Source organism: Protobothrops mucrosquamatus, unplaced genomic scaffold (assembly GCF_001527695.2).
Source record: "Protobothrops mucrosquamatus isolate PMUCROS unplaced genomic scaffold, P.Mucros_1.0 scaffold491, whole genome shotgun sequence".
NCBI lineage: Eukaryota > Metazoa > Chordata > Lepidosauria > Squamata > Viperidae > Protobothrops > Protobothrops mucrosquamatus.
Genome location: NW_015386809.1, coordinates 39,215 through 57,188, shown reverse-complemented (window position 1 = coordinate 57,188; position 17,974 = coordinate 39,215). Strand labels below are relative to the sequence as shown.

Genomic DNA, 17,974 nt, shown 5'->3' with positions numbered 1-17,974 from the left:
TCAGAGCATGCCTCTATATCTCTTCTGGATCAACTTGGTAACTTTAAGGTATATGGACTTCAACTCCCAGAATTCTGGGAGTTAAAGTCTACACATCTTAAAGTTGTTCAAGTTTGAAAAACACTATTTTGGATTGTCATTCCACCCCCCACCCCCACCCCTCAAATAAATAGTTACTACAGGTTGACAGACTCTCCATATTTTTGGTACCTATGTACTTCACCAAAGAACTACAACTGTACTTAAAAAAATAAATGCTAAGATTCAAGCAGCAAAAAGAGCAGCACATTCAAAAGTGTATTCGTATAGCTTTTTATCAAAACACAGCTTGGTGTTTATGTAGACTAATCTTCAATCATTCTTTCAGTTTGAAATCCACGTAAATAGCTTGAATTTGAAGTCACTGTCTTGCGGGGAATTAGTTAACTATATTTTGAATCCATATAAAAACATAAAAATAAGCTTAATTATAATGCAGCGGGTCCCCAAAATGCTTCAGTGTTCAGAAAAAAAAGTGTCCTGTAAAACTGATTATAAATTAACAGACTCTCTCATTCTCTCTGCCTGCCTGCCTGCCTGCCTATATATGAATATCAAAAAAGTAAGGAGTATTTGCCTCAGCAACAACAATAACAAAAAAAATCAATGGAAAAATAAAGATTGTGACAGTTCATCAGTTTTCCATCGAAGCAGCTGCCATTGTTGATTTCATACTGTCTCGTGTTGAAGTTAGTTCACCAATCACCCATTCTAAAGCTTCACGCCCCTGTAATGGAAAAAGAAAAGGTTATTTGACTGACTGGAAACAATGCTAAGCATGTAAAACTTTCCTCTGTCAGAATCCAAAAAGTTTCAAAAGCAAAGTAATTCGTTTCTGCCTACATGGTGGAAAAGCTGCTATATTATTAGTGCTACTGAAACTCTCTGTTATTTCTTGGACCCCCTTCCTTTAAGAACAGCATTAATTTTAATTTGTTTTGAAAATCTTTAATTTTTAACCTAATGACACATTTTTTTCTGTAAACAACACCCTTGCCAACCAAATTACAAGATTGCATGCTAATTCTAATGCATAATGCAATGAACTGATTTCTCAATCCAGCAAATCAATTACAAAGTTTCCAACATTTCTAGAAGACTGCTAAAGACAGATTTGATTTACAAATATTCCCAGAACATATCAATGACCCAAATTCTAGTCAAAAAGTTGTGAAACCTTTTCATAAGCCACAATACTAAGAATACTGGAATTATTGCACTCTCCATTACCACACTGCATCTCAACAAAGAAAATACACCGGAGTATCTTTTTTGCTTTTTCTGAATGAGAAAATTCATTGCCCTGATTTCTTTTTCTCCATTCTGGAATTGAAAGAATACTTCAAGGGCTAGTCCTAGAAAATAATACTACATAAGAATTCTACAGTCCTTGAGGTTATCTCCAAAGGCAGTTTGTCACCTCAGACCTCAAAAAAAATATCTTTTCCTCTTGCTAGCTGTTTCCAACTTTGAGAAATTCCTTAACACCAAATATTTAAAAAAGACATTACAAATCATGGTGAGGGGCAGAATGGGCTATGAATCTAGAACTTTCCAACATGTTCATAGCCCCTGAGTTGCTGAAATAAATTTAGTCTAAAGTTTTTAACTGAAGAAATTAAAACCCTACCTAACAAATGACTATTGAATATTCATAGATAGCTATTGCTATTTTACTAATATTTTGATCTTTGAAGTTAAAGTAAATACGTACATCAACTGTTTTGAGGGCACTTAGTAGATTATACATAGCTCAACCAGAGTGTTACTTCTACCTTGAAATGTCTTCCAGGTGGTTATTTATTGCCACTTGGATAATTTACAGAATGTGAATAACTGCCAATTATGTTCAATAAAATTTCAGATTTTTTAAAGTATCATAAATACTTAGAATCAAATCACCTCAGAGAGCTAAACCTACACCTAAAATCTCATCAACATGAAGTAATAGCCATGTCAGAAGTACACACACTGAATTAGCTACTTCCCTGGCAACAATTTCTCATCGAGCGCTAACCATATCCAATCCTACCTACTCCTTTTTTGAATGTAATCATGTTCTACTACGTTCTATCTACACCGACTGCAGCTACCAGGTTTACTATAGTTCTGTAAAAATATGTTAGGTAGGAATAGGAAACTTGATCAGAACTGCTTACCTATGCCCCACTTACTTATTACGACGACTACAAAACATATGACTCAAATCAGGAATTTAGCTTTTATTAAAAAAAATAATCAGATGGTGCTTACTCTGTATTCATCTGCTAGGTTATTGTACTACTTACTGTATTTGCATGTATTGTTCCTAAATTGCAAAAATGTGACTTCTTAATAGAAGTTTAATTTATGAAGTGAGGAAAAATGCACCATTAAATATAGGAGATCCGAGGCTGAGCCTTAAGAATTCATACTGCAATGTTAGGCCTGCAACAGTATAATTGATCCTAAATTTATGACAACATAGCTGCCATGACTTTTCCAAAAAGAATCTCGGGTGAGGTTATTATCTAAATTCAGTAGTTATCTCTTGAAAAAGGCTTTATAGTAGAAATATGCCACAAATTGCGTAATTATTAAAGAACATCCAGATTAATTATATATTTTCACAGGTAGTTTCACATTTTTGCACGCTATATTTATTATTAATGTTTCAATATTTTTGAAGCCAGCAAACATTTCAACATTTTTCATTCTAAATCAACCATCTTTAAACTACTATCTATCTGAACATGCTTCAGTATTGCAAATTACACAGTTCAGATTTAGTTTTAAATCTTCTAAATAAAAATCTAAAAAAAAAATTAATTATCAATATAGAAAAATAACATGCTGAAAGAAGACATTCACTGGTTTATTGTAAAACAGAGCGTGAACTGTTGCATTCTTACAGTGCAAGATACTTGCAATATATCAATTTTCAGAAATCTTAAACATTACTTCAAATCTGACACCTATGTCAACAAAATTCCAGGTTAAATAAAATTTGGGGGTGTACAATTATATAAATGTGTATAGGTGTATAATTAAATAAATTCTAGGAAGTGAAATAATTTGATTTAACCAAATTCTAATTACACTGATAAATAAGCAAATGTCTGAATTCCCAAGTTTATGTTGCAATGAACAGTTACTCATTCATTTATAGCAGTTGAAGGAAACACATAAATTAGATTACTTTTAATACACTTAGTTATGGATAGAGCAATCCTGACAAAGAATTAGTTTGCAATGTACTTCAAATGGTGTATTAATATACACTGTAAGCAAGCAGATTTGCCAATAGGCATGCATCTTTAATGTATTTATGCATATGATAGTAGTACAAAATTGACACAATGTTAATGGTTTTTAATTTAAGGGCAACTAAGAGGATATGGTGACCATGTACTATGTTCATACTATATACACACACTCCAAAAATCAGAGTATTTAAAGATATTGCACCATCTTTGTATAAATGTTAATTACCTGTAAATTAGGATATTAAGCAAAGAAATTAAACTATTCTGTTCCAAGACTGATAGAAAAATGTAAAAAAAGACCCTATCTAAATTTATCTCTATAGCTAGCTGACAATTTTATCAGAAGCTAAAAATGTACCTTTGGAACAAGTTATTCAATTGGAGAAAAACAAAATCAATACTTTTATTATAGGAAACCTAATGACATTATTAGTACAAATTCAAATAACGTCCCAGTTAATGAGCTGCAATTCATCACATTCCAATGAAAAGCAACTGGTTGTTTATGCCATTCATTGTTTTCAATGTAGAGACAAGCATAATTATAAATTATATAACTAGAAATTTCTCCTTATATGCAAAGGAGAATGAAAAAGAGAAAGAGCACTTTTAATCTTAAGAATATGCTAATCACTTTAGCTTGAACTAGATGTGGGTGGAGCCAAAAGGTTCTATATGACAGCTCATTTAAAAAGCACAAAAGCAGTTATGTATCTGTAAACAATGAAGATAATAATATCTACTGCATTTACCCAAAGGAAGACAATCCTGAATTGAAGACAAGGTTCCCCAAGGTTACCAATTTTCAAAATAAGTAGATAGAAAAATATAATTCTGGACAAAATTTTGTGCCTAGGTTTTACATTTAAATCAGGTTAACTCACTAGCTGGAAATTTTCCACATTGCCAATAAATATAAGTGTTTTACAGGCTTGATTGAATATGTGATGGACAAAAAAAATCACATTCCAGAAATAGTCAAAACTGGGACTACTGAATGAGTAACTTTCTAAAATTAATAGACTATAAAACAAATTCATATGTATATATCAGACATGTCAAACTCGTGACATCATATGACGTCGCACAATGTATCGGAGCTTTTTCTCCATTGCCGGCAATGAGGTAGGCGTGGTTTCCTGGTGACGCGTCAAACCCGCGGGCCAGCAGTTTGACACCCCTGGCATATACCAAACATTCTGTCACATAAACCACTCTCCAGATGAAGAATCATATTAGGAAGGAAGGAAGGAAGGAAGGAAGGAAGGAAGGAAGGAAGGAAGGAAGGAAGGAAGGAAGGAAGGAAGGAAGGAGACTGAGATGAGGTCAAGGAAGGAGGCAACTGTTTGTGAAGGGAAGAAAAGAAAGACGGTCCATTTAGATATCACAAAAGAGTTACAATCATCAGGCAAGTAGCAATCTTGTCTTTCTATGGGGTAAATATAGTATATATAGTCTGACTTAGATATATAATGACATGTATGCAGTCTGCTACCTTCTTCACTGCATTGTCAAGAAAGACAAGGATGTAAATAACCTGAGAATTGGCTGCCCCCTCATGAGGAGGTTTTGGATAGCATCCATCTATCCCTGTCAACTTCTAGCAGCTGGAATCTATATACTTAGCCTGATAATCAGAGTACACTGATTGTATTTATACAGCTTTTAGCACAAGCTGTATTACAATGCATGTATCATGATGCAGAAAAATCTATGTGGTTGCTACAAGTTGATAATGACTTCTTGGCATATAATCAATCAATTAGCTAAATGCCGTTAGCATCATATTTCTACAGAAATATACTGCAGAGTCAACTGAAACCAATATTGACCTCAAGTAGTACATGTTAAGCAACCTAGGATTTGAAAGTAACTCTTCGTTGAACAGTTATTTCACATCTAGTCTTGCAATGCTCAGACCTGAACACATAATCAATCTGATTTGACATGCATTGCTACAATAGAGCTCTTTGACCAATTCAACACACAAATGTTTAAAAAAAATAATTCCTCCAGTGTTCTAATAATATTCTTTTTACACAAAAAGCAACAACAAAATATAAAAATAACATTAAATCGATCCCCTTGGATTAAAAACCTTCCTATGACAAAGTATTTAGATATCAAAAGAGCCCTGATTCCTAATTAAGGGCACTGTTCCTCTATATGCAATGTGTGTATATACATATAAAAGCATGCAGCTTTTTAAAGGTACATCACAACAACATGCATGTACTTGCTAGAAGCTGAAATGCTATACCAAGGTAACAAATGCTGACATTACCACTAGTTAGTACAAAATGCAGCTGTAGAAAGACTGCTAGCTTAGAACATTTTCAGAATGTTGAATTGTCCATTCAAGAGCATCCCACCCCTGGAGTAACACAGAAAAAATGTACAACTTGCAGCAAACAATTATTCCATCATCAACCCTACAATGTAAGAGCTTCTAGCAAAATTAAACATTTTAATTGCATAGATACAGCAAGCAAGAGTACCCAAAAAAAGTTTCTATGTATAGAAAAGTGGGATTTTGACAGCATATAAACATGCATCCCATCGTACTAATACTGAGGAGTCGACTATGCGCATGTGTTGTTGCTAGTTTGTTTTTAACATCTACTTGAGATTACATGTTACCAAATTCTTTAAAAAAAATAACTGCCATCTAGACACTTGGTTACAAAATTAAAATGACCGCAGCTGAATGAGTGAAAAATACAGAGCCACACTAACTGTTTAGCGGTACCAGCATTAGAACAGAAAAGAAGAATAAACTGCAGGCAAATGACTAGGACAAGCAATGCATTGACAATTTTATAAACAGGCAGGGAAATGTAAAAATGATTGTTTATCACATTCCTCAGAAATCTGTGAACAGCATCTCATCTCATCTAATATATATACATATATACATATAAACATATATACACAGGTACATCCATACATACGTGTGTGTGTGTGTGTGCGCGCGTGTCTCCAAAAATAATCTTTATAGGAGTGAGCTACTTAGTTGACATTTTGCCACTCATTTCTAATTAAATTCTAAACCACATAAGAATTACACCTCAAAGAACCAAAAGTTACATTTCATAACAAACATTTAGTGGTGCAATTAGGACAAACTGAAACTCACAGGGAAAAAAGGGACTTGCAGCTTGTCAGACTTGAAAACTTACATGAAAATGCTATTGACTAGTCTCCATATTTATTATTTGAAATTACTGAAACAGATGACATGCTTATGATTCTAGCTTTCTCTTACTCACTAACACAGAATGGGAAACTTATACCCTACACATACTGCAAAACCTTCATTTCCAGAAGCTTAAACCATCATACCCAATGGAGCCCAGCAACAGCTGGAGGAGACAGGGTTACCACCAATGTCTCAAACGTATGGACTGTGTGTATTGCACTTTATTTTAAAGGCAGCATCAATCATTTAAAGGAATCATTTCGCAACTTTTTTCCCCACTTATCACTAAACAGAGCAATTATTTGCAATCTGACTAATCTGTAAAAGGAAAGAGAGTAAAAAAGAGGTAGCCCAATTCTTACTTGACTTCAGTTTTGCCCTGAAGCAGCAGACTGTTCTCAATGGAATGCAGTCATAACAGAAAGTATGCCATGTTTTTCATACCTTACTGAATTTAGAAAGCAATAACACTGGCTATTTCAGATACACTGGATGAGAACTGTCTAATAACACCCTCTCTGGAACAGTTGGAACAACTTCCACATTTAATTGCCAGATTACATTTACAAAGAAATCAGGGGCTGGGAACAAAGTACTACTGGATGCTCCCTACAAGCCTGTAACCTTGAAAAAAAACAATCTTTTGCACACTTTTCTCACATATTCCATGAGATTTGGATGATTTTAATTTTAAATAACTTGTAAATAGTTCCCCTGTTCCCAGATTTCCCTCAGGAAGATGCCCACATCACATCACATCACATCATGCAATTGTAATCGCTGCCTTAAACAGTTGCTAAGTATAATATAAACCAAAGATATGAATAGATAAACATCTTGCTTTCTCCTCTCTTCTACTTTGGAGACTCAAAATGGCAAGCAGGTTATTGGCCTGCTTCCTCTGTAATTTTATGTGCTTACAGAAACCCACTGGGAAAGCTAATTAGCAGTAAGAAATACTATACTTTGATCTATGTTCAGGAGGCCAGCTGCCACATTTCCAATTCAAGTTCAAACTGAATATGTGATTATACCACAGCCACATGCATTCTACTCTTTTAGTTATAAACATCCATTTTAATCAACACACACACACACACACACACACACACAGAGAGAGAGAGAGAGAGAGAGAGAGAGAGAGAGAGATGTATGCAAAAAGGAAACCTAATCCATTGTTCACAATCATCAGCACTACTACCTTCATTTTTTAATCAAGTTCTAAATAGTTAAGAATGTTCTCTAAAATACCACTGGTAATTAAGTCATTTTCCTGTTCTTAATCTGACTTTTTTAAAAATTATATTGAATGTTTAATATAATGTTTCCCTACCATTCAGCAATTTAGTGATCTTTAGATGGGTTGGCTTTGAATTCCAATAGGTGCCTCAGACATTTCTTTGGCCTGTCCTCAAGCCTCTTGCCTCATTCTTAATGTTTAAAAATAAAATTAGAAGGAAGCTACAACATTGCAAGGCAAAGAAGCAGCCTCATTATTTTTATTTCAAACATAATTTTTATTTCTAAGAATCCTGTGGATTCCATAACTTCCTTTCAAAAATAAAATGGGACGTAGCTGCAGGTCAAAGCTTCTCTGATAAATATGCTCCCTGCAATTAAAAAAAAGTCTGAATATTTTAGGAAGTACAGAGGTTGCCAGAAGCACAGATGGTTTGTGAATAGGCAATCTATCACCCAGTCATCTTGCTTGGTATTCACTACATTTTCAAAATGTTGAATAAGTGACTTTTGTTCAATTTTAACTCTCATCACTCCCTGACAATTGATAAATTGGATTATAATCCAAAATGTCTAGATGGCATCATACTTGAAAAAACTACTAAATAGTGTTGTATTTTGACTACTCTTTTATTTGGTTAAAAGATTTTTAATTGAGGGTATCTTGGAATCCATCTATCTCAAAAGCCAATGGATTGAGAACATATACTTGTTAAACAGATATCATGGTAGCAACAGTAACACAATAAAAAGATTTTATATGCCTACCTTTCTAGCATTAGACGATATTGTGTTGGCCATTAAAGTTTCCAAGTAACTACTAAGACTAACACCTTTTACCGTAATAATTGCTTCTTGAGTTAGAAGAGTCCTAGGGAAGGACAAAAATTAAAAAGTTAGATCACAAAGGATTCTTAGTGACAAAATTACACTTTTGTTCAAGCATAACATCTAAACTTACTTTTCAGGATTTTCAGGATGAGGTGTATAAACTAATCGTTCATCCACTGATACAAGATTCGTAAGTGTTATCTTAGAAAAATAAAGACACAAATTAGTTCTGACTTACTCTTTCATATTAAATAAAAAACTCTTACAAGTTAGATTCTGCAACACCTTAAATAAAAAGACCATTTTAAAAATGATGAAGGCTAAAATCTTAAACCCGTTGTTGAGGGCAGTAGCTAAAGAGTTTCAAAACTCATATTTTAAGTATCAGTATAAGCAAAATAATTGAGTGCGATTCTTTTAGGATGCCCTTCCTATTCTAAACTTATATTTCCCAGCATGACTTTCCTAAGGTTTATTTCAGAGATACTGAATATTATCTAGTATTCTGTTCTCGTTTACACTTTGGTCTTACAACTATATTTTTTAAAGAATCTTCAAACATGGTATAAAAAAAACCCAGAATAAGCATTCAGCAACCCTCTTGTCCTGCAAGCAATAAACAACAGACTTCATTACTTACATTTGTGGAGCTCAATATCATTTTCTTTTCCACTGGATCAACTACAGAATGTTCTTTAATGTATGTAACAGTTCTATTTGTCCCCAAAATCTTGAAGAAAAAAAAAGGAAAAACGAGAATTAATCAAAGGTCACATGAGCAGAAATTATGCAATGAATATAAATCTTTAAAAGTATGATTCCTCGACATGCACTGTAATTCTTAACAAAATGATATTAAATATCTATCACTAGAATTATGCAAAGTCAAAAGCGATAATTGTATTAAGAAGCCAAGAGGGTAATAATTTAGGAAGTTATTTAATAAAAACGTTCTATTCGTGCTGTTTTTGTTTATTGTTAATTTTTTACAATGTAACTTACAGCTTTTACAATATTTGGTAGACCCCATTCAGTACTAAGTAATCGATGACTATGTAATCTTCCTTGATTATCAAGGCTTCGGTCCAGGACATCAACTCCTACCACTGATGGGTTCATAGGATTGGGGTATTTTCTCATTGCAGCTTTTATTACAGTATCCCATGGATGCCTGGGAAAAATGAAATAGAACAGAATTAATCAATACACATCTTTAAGCACTCAAAAAGAAGGTTCAGTACAAGTAGAAATTATTTTAATTTGTGTTAAAGAATGCCCCAAAAGAAATCAGTAACCGAATCTCATGATTTTCTAATTATTTTCCCAACTTTTCCCATTCATATTGTGTTTATTTAATTTTTAACCAGCTGAAAGTAGAAATTAGGAGAAAGTATAGATATGCTATTTTTAAGTGAATAGCCATCCACATCCATAACCCAAAAGGCAAGTGCAGCCCAACATAGAGTTAATGTACAATAAAATGTGCTAATGTTTTAAAGAATAAAATCTTCATGTGTAATGTACTTTTAATGTTGATTTACTTTATATTCTTCAGGTGGAAGAGTTCTATCAGAATTTGTTTCAACATGAGCATATGTAGCATTACAAGAACATCATACTATTACAATACAATGCATTTTTTCATTTTAAAAATTAATAAGACAATTTTTCTCTGTAGCAAGTTCCTATCTAGGAATGGTCTACTGTACTCAAAGGAAAAATCTTACAGATTATAAATTCAATCCTGTATTTAAGATTATCTTTTTAAAAAGCCCTGTTAATCAGTGCCAACGATGTATTTAGAAACCGTTTCAAATATGGTTATGAATTTTCTAAGTATTTTTTAGTCTTGTGTCATATCCACTTGACCACATCATCTGGAAATATTCTCTCATTTCTATTAGTTTGTCTGCCCCCCCCCCCCGTTTTTCTTTCTACATATTTCTGGACGTTTTAAATTCCTAGACAGCTGCTTTTATTTATATTTTCTACTTATGCTGAATTCTGATGGCTCCAGAAAACTGACTATGCAAAGAATATCTGACAAAGGCATCATGATTCAGCGCAACCTATTCAAGAAACTAGATCAGTTTGAAAACTATTGCTGATAAGTCTGGAAGTATCCAACGATAAACCAAACTACAACTCACAACCTTTGTTCCCTATGAGCCTCAGGCTGCTGAATATAAGTTGGCACATAACACATGTACATTCTGAACATGTAAGCTGGACTTTGATTTTTAGAAATACCTTTAAATCACTCGAATTGAAAGAACAGAACATTCTTGAGTAGGACCACTTGTTCCACATCTCTCGTTTAAGGAGCTCTGTTGCAATTCCCATATGCTAAAATATACATAGCTCGAGCTTCTGTTAGATTCTCTTGATAATTAATACTTGCCTGAAGGTTTAATTCATTTATACTTCATTTATTCTTTAACAGCTCACCCATAATTTAAAACTGTACAGAATTTGAAATGAAGGCTAGTGCAGTGTCCCTGGAGTAACAGATAACAGAAACCAGACAACTGTCTTTCTTCAGAATGTTAACACAATGGGGTGAAAGGAGGAAGCATACAGATACATTAAACACTATTGTTTTAAAAAATGTATACAGCAAGAGGGAATCTTAATAGTGTGAAGAAATATTTGGAGCACGAAGGCAAGGTTATTCACCCACATCATATTCAAAGGCTTTCTTATGCAAGGGTCTCTATTGTGATTTACAATATTTTCTTAATCTTTCTTACATAGGCAACAAACCAAATGTCTAACATCTATAATCATGCTTTGTTCAGGGCTCTTCTGCAGTTCCTTGGTGAGGAGGCCTGTGGTTTCTCTAATCTGGGCCTACCAATAAAATATACTTTGTTGGATCCTTTTTCAATCACCTTGATTCCTAATTTAATAAGAGCAATATTTCCTCCAACACAAGGAAAAAGCCCATGTAGTCTACTGGTTAAGGTGCCGGTCTACGAACCAGGAGACTGTGAACTCTAGACCTGTCTTAGACATGAAAAACTGGCTGAATGACTTTGGGTTAGTCACTCTCAGTCCAATCACTTCATTTCATAGGATATTGTTGTGGGATGTTGTTGTGGGGAAAATAGGAGGAGAAAGGAGAGGTATTAGGTATGTTTGCCGCTTTGAATTATTTATAAATAATAACACAAGCAGGATAAAAAATAAAATAAAATGCTCAAAATGTTCTCTGGCAATTTCAAATCACACTAAACGTATCTTTTAGCTTGAGACTTACACTGGATAAATAATTGCAACAAGAACTTCACCAATTCATATCACTAGTACAATCTCATTCAGTTCTCATGCCAGAACATTCCATTCTTTCTGTCCAAATTTAAGAGCTGACAGATAATTTTTTTTTTTTAGGCAAGAGTGCATACAGGTAGTTCTCGGTTAACAATAACTTGTTCAGCAACTATTTGAACTTATGACAGTGCTGAACAAGTGATACTTACGACCAGAATTCATATTTGTGGCCATCCCAACACTCCTACAGTCACATGACAACAATTCAGGTGCTTGGCAACTGGCTTACATTTATGATGTTTGCAGCATCCTGTGATCACCATTTCTAATCTTCTCTGCTGGTTTGCTATAAGAAAGTCAATGGGGAAGCCAGTATGGAAGGTTGCAAGTTACTATGGTAAATAACTCCCACTGTTCTTTCTCTCAAAGAGGTCCGAAACCATGGGCCCAGGCAGGTAGGCAGTCACCTATTTGGTTGCAGTTGTGCTGCGCACATATATGCTGGCCTTGCTGGGCTCACACCACAACATAGTAAGCACACATACACCCCTGCTTTCCAAGTATTCCAGCACCTGCTGGCCTGTTTGCAAAGCCACCTAAGGAGACTTGCAACTTCCTGCCAACTTCCCCATTGTCTTTGCTTGCTGGAAAGCTGGCAAGAAGTCACAAGTTCCAATCCCATTAGGTCCTCACCATGATCCTCGCTTAACAACAGCAATAGGAACTGCTGTGATTGTTGTTACTAAGAAATCTGGTCATGTGACATCATACTTATAACTTCATTGCTTACTGATAGAAATTATTGTCTTTAAGTGAGCTCTACCTATATGGTTTATCTTCTGGCACTTCCAGATATATTGAAGCTTTTGCTGAAAGCTAAATGTTTGATACTAAATGTCAGACAAATAATGTGAATTTTAAACACTCAAGCTAAGCATAATATACATTATATAACCCCACTCAAAATGACTATCCCAAGTTTTGGGATTTAACCTTAAATAAACTTTGGCAAGATGACAGCTATTCTGGGGTGCTGGTTCACTGACATACATCATACCAATCATGCAGTTCTTTGTCAAGTTATGTTATCCAAATCTTAGAAAAAGAGTAACACATAAACAAAAGATTTAAAGACCGGGAAAAATGTGAACACAAACACTTTCAATACATGTTCCCAGTTTCGGTTTCTATCTTTTCTATATGCCATTTCATACAATAGCTTTTTATTCTTTAAATCCCTCATTGGTCTCTTTTTGAAGATTTCATCAATTCTATGCAACCCTAATGTTCTTTGTCTTCCCCTTCATGTACTGGTTTTGCAATTTGATCCTCATTCTTTCTCTATGACCAAGCCATCTCACCATTCTTCTTTTATACTGCTTGCTCATTTTTGTATTCAATGTTCATTCAACAGCATGCATGCTTTATTACAGAGTTTTAAATACGTAGACAATTTCTACTACTGTACATCCAAGTTACTTTTATATTTCTTTTTAAATAGCCAATACTCATTTCTATACAATAAATTAGGCAAAAGCACATTCACACAGCCAGCCATATTGTTTATTGGGGCAAATATTCATTTTTTTACCACTGCTCACATATTACCCGCTACCTCTGCACCACAATGTGCATATCTTAAAAATGTATTCACCTGCTGTCTCCATTTCTAGTGGAAGGAGCACTGACAAATATTAAGTAGCACCATCTTCAATTTTCATTCTAAAACAAATTGATTCTCCATCAAGGAATTACTTCACATATTAATTAAAAAGCAGCTCAAAGCAGAATATTGATATAATTAGAAGAGGGTCTTATAAAGTTTAGAAGGAAGCTGCAGCCACAGATTTATACTCTCATTTTTATAGGTATTGCAGAATTAAAATGCAGATTTAAAATTGCCGAAATCAGTAACAAGATTGAAGATTTTCATCACACTAATATGTGCAATCTTAAGGCTTATGCGATCTAATCTGTACAGAAAGATGATAAAGGGTAAATTCACATTCAGATGTCCTTAAACATTCAGAAAAAAACCTCACAAGGATGAGAGTGGCATACTTAACTGGACTTATGTTTCAAAAATAAAATTAAATGCTTCAGAACCGCCCTATCATTTATTAAAGCAGCCCCTTTTTCTTTAGGCTTTCATTGGAATCTAAAAAGGTGTTCATGTTTAAAGGCATCAAATCATTACCTTCAATGTGATTGCTTAAAGTGGCAGCACCTTTTCAGAATAACTCTAGAAGCCTGAGAATTAGAATTGTCCAAGAATACTATGTTAAGCTCATTCAAATTCATTCTATTAATCAGATACACACATTCAGTATCAGCTGGGAGAACTGGATGAGGTTCTGGGAAAAGATCAGTGAATACGAAAGACTTATGGTTTATTATAGAATTTCAGAAAATTATTTCATAATAGCATAGCTATTTACCAGCATATTATGCTACTTAAAAACTTAAAAATGACTGGACAATTACTGAATCCTTTAAATGTAAAAAGTGTATCAAATAGGTTTGAGAAAAATCAAAATTCTAATTTGTTATTTCTATGCAAAAAACATCATTTTGCTATGGATAAAATAATATAACTTCTGTTCATGCAAAACAAGAATTATCCAACAACTTTTCATCCGAAACAACTTTTTACAGTGTTCCAAATTCTCTTAGAAAATTTCAAGATGATTGGATCATGAATGTATTTCCTCCATATCTGTATATCTGGAGACATCACAACATTACCTCTTACTTTTAGCCACCTTTCCTTGAAGTGCTAAAAGTCTGTTTTATATTAATTTGGTTTCTGAAAGGATTAACTCTCCACTAAAAAAATGACAAAGAAATAGATTTAGAAAGCAAAATGTTTCTCATGTATACATAGAAACATAAACCGGGAAAAACTCTTGACTTAAGTCCAAATTCTGGATTTTTCATAACCAAAACATACTCAAAATGTCAAAACAATGGAGGCCAGAGAGGAAGATTTAGGACTAGCTTTACTTGTCGCTTAATCAAACTGCTTATTCAAATTGCACAGTTATCAAAAAACTACTTCTAAAAACCTCAGAACAGGTAAAGAAAGGTTTTAAGATCATCCACCAAGGGCTACCCAGCATGGATCACAAATAAAACACCAACTTGATGACCTTCCAGCATCCTAGCAGAAGTGTCCTTTTGCCAGTTTCCGTTAGAGGGCAAGGTCAAGAACTACTTTGCCCTGAAATAAGGACAGAAGGGAAACACTAGGGGGGAAAAGATCTACTTACTGTAAGTATTGAATTAATGCAGGGGTAGGCAACCTTGGCTCTTTTATGACTCGTGGACTTCAACTCCCAGAATTCCTGAGCCAGCTATAGCTGGCTCAGGGATTCTGGGAATTGAAGTCCACGAGTCATAAAAGAGCCAAGGTTGCCTACCCCTGAATTAATGCCTTGAAGAAAACAAAATGAGCGTGCCTCTACAACCCACCACCGATACTCCCGCAATTTTCAAAGCTTTTCCCCACTTTTCCCCTAAGTCTTCAGCATCACGACTGTAAGGTCGGGCAAAGTTACAGCAATTAAGAAGAGATGTTGTGTAGGAAACGGGTTTCCCTGGCGCTACCGAATATGTTGGGGGTTAACAGGCTGCGTTCACACAACATCTAACTTCAAAACGAGGCTGCCTCTTTGTATCTTGAGAGCGTTCGCCGGGATCCAGGCGGGATGGTTTGTAAATCGTGGCTTATGGATTAGCACACTGCCGTAAACCCAAGAAATAAACCTCGATTTCGTTAACGCAACCAGACAGAGCGAATCCCTTCAACCTTTCCCCCTTTGGGAATTACAGGCACGGGTAGGCAGCAAGCTAGAAAAAGCTGGAGATCTTCCACAGACTAGGCTAGAGAGGAATCCGGGTTAGATCTCTCGCGACGTCCCCGCCGAGGCCAGGCAAACAAGAAAAGCGCCATTTCTGCCCTCCCTTACCCGAATTCGTGTTCCGAGCTCCAGATCTTCATCCTGCAAAGAGCGACAGCTGAGCGGCGGAAGGCACCGGCTTCTCGGCCCAGAAGGAAAAGGCGGAGCTTCCCGCGAAACAGGATAGGAATGTGGCCGGAGACGTCAGCATCTGCGTCACCAATGTAGGGCAGAGACCATCTCCTGGGTCGGGGGTAGGCAACCTTGGCTCTTTTATGACTCATGGACTTCAACTCCCAGAATTCCTGAGCCAGCTATGCTGGCTCAGGAATTCTGGGAGTTGAAGTCCATGAGTCATAAAAGAGCCAAGGTTGCCTACCCCTGTCCTGGGTCAACCACTCTCGGCTCTTGCAAGGCGGGAAAAGGCGGACCTAGTGCGCAGGAAAGACGGCAACGCCCTTGAGCCGGAGACGCGGAGTTCACCTTGTCGGCCGGCACGTGCTTACGCCGTCATTGCTACGCTGTTAGGCCACGCCTCCGCCTCTGTGAACGGGTGGCTTTTTTTTTCCACGAGCGGCTTTCATTGCGTGACTGACCACGCGCGGAGTTTTAAAGATTGCCTCGGTCGAGATTAGTCTGTACCGAAAGCAGAAGAATACATCCCGCTTTTGCTGGATTTGTATTTGATGAAAAAAGCAATCCAGTACTAGTTTATTGAGACAAAGCCTACCGAAATCAGTAGAACAGTGTTTCTCAACCGTGGCAACTTCAAGATGTCTGGACTTCAACTCCCAGAATTCCCCAGCAAGAAGTCCAGACATCTTGAAGTTGCCACGGTTGAGAAACACTGCAGTAGAACTTATTTCTGAGTGGACAGCAATTTAAAGAACATTCTCAATTTAATATATGACTGGCTAAATCCACTTAATTTAATAATCCACTGTATTGGATCACTAATTTTAATTAAAGCAGAAAAAACCTAGGTATAACATAGCCCTATTATTAGATGGCCATGTTCACATAACAGGTATTTGGGTTAAATAAAGTTGACAGTGTTGTGCAATTTCAGCTCAGTTACTTAATACAGTGTCACTACTATATGTAGCGCAACTCCAGACATCTGAAGTAGTTGAGCCAACTGGATTAGCATTTAAAATTAGGATTTTTTTCCAGATGCCTAGTGCAAATCTACTTCCTTGTAATTTAAAGTCTTTTATTCCCGGGATTAAAAACCTTTAGTGAAACACACTTTTAAGTTCTTTCCAAACTGTAATTTTCTTATCTGGAGGGAGGGTAGACCAGAGTCATGCAGTGATGTAATATTGTGTACAAAGACCAAGATAAAACTTTTTTTTTTTTTGCTAGATACCCTACCAGAATGTCCTAGAACTCATAGAGTATCACATTTATATATTCCAGTTCAAGCTGGTTCAATAGCAGTCACACCTACCTTGTCATAAAATTGAAGTATGGGAAAAAAAAGTCTTTCAAATTTGGAGCAGACCTGAAACCATGTTTTTTTATTTCCTGGATAATTACCATTTAACTAGAAAACAGAGTTTATGTTCATTTAACATAATTGCCGCAATCCTATTGCTACTTACTCGAACATAAACCCTATTAATTTTTGTGGAATTTCCTTAACACAGCTAGTCTTGTATCCCTCAAAAACTAGAATCCAGTAGCCCAGTTTCCAGCATCAGGTGTTTCTAAGAATTCTGCAAGAAAACAAGCCAGTTATTTTTGATTTGCTCTCTTCAAGCTAAATTTATTATGTTATCTTGAAGCAAAAGCATATACAAGAAAATCAGCTTTATCCTTTTACGAAACTCATTATGTATGAAGAACGTCTGTAAATATAATTCTAAACTTACACCTTTTCAAGCTTATTATCTCTGCTTATGCAACTTTTGTTCTCGGATTGTGGGATACTTTAGCTCAGTGTTTCTCAACCTTGACAATTTTAAGGCATGTGGACTTCAACTCCCAGAATTCCACAGCCAGCAATGCTGGCTGTGGAATTCTGGGAGTTGAAGTCCACATGCCTTAAAATTGTCAAGGTTGAGAAACACTGCGAGCTGGTCTTTTCATGTCTGTAAGAATCCTTCTGGAAAAAGCACGGAAGCCCTGGTGCTCGAAAACTGCTCCCTCGGGAAATAGCGGCGCTTCCACAATTACGAAAAAGAAAAGAAAGAAAAGAAACGGCCCCATGCAAACGGCAGGCGCGGAGACACCCTGCGCGCGCATGGGAA

The 17,974-nt window shown here is 35.7% G+C and overlaps 1 protein-coding gene across 1 annotated transcript; it reads right to left on the bottom strand.

The window, feature by feature from the left end:
* Positions 1-575: 575 nt before the first annotated feature.
* On the bottom strand, positions 576-15,872 carry PRELID3A (PRELI domain containing 3A). The gene is made up of 6 exons (XM_015816755.1): positions 15,792-15,872; positions 9,556-9,724; positions 9,194-9,283; positions 8,684-8,754; positions 8,491-8,593; positions 576-766 (listed from the first exon to the last, which is right to left on the bottom strand). Exons 1-6 carry the CDS (start codon positions 15,821-15,823, stop codon positions 674-676), a joined length of 558 nt encoding a protein of 185 aa, XP_015672241.1. The 5' UTR covers positions 15,824-15,872; the 3' UTR covers positions 576-673.
* Positions 15,873-17,974: the final 2,102 nt, after the last annotated feature.

What these genes read in the sequence shown, in the direction of transcription:
- PRELID3A (XM_015816755.1), bottom strand. Translation starts at nt 15,823, where the DNA reads ATGAAGATCTGGAGCTCGGAACACGAATTCGG. An exon ending in AGCTCGGAACACGAATTCGG is followed by an intron (nt 9,725 to 15,791) that starts GTAAGGGAGGGC and finishes CATTTTTCCCAG; the next exon opens with GCATCCATGGGATACTGTAA. An exon ending in CATCCTGAAAATCCTGAAAA is followed by an intron (nt 8,594 to 8,683) that starts GTAAGTTTAGAT and finishes GTCCTTCCCTAG; the next exon opens with GACTCTTCTAACTCAAGAAG.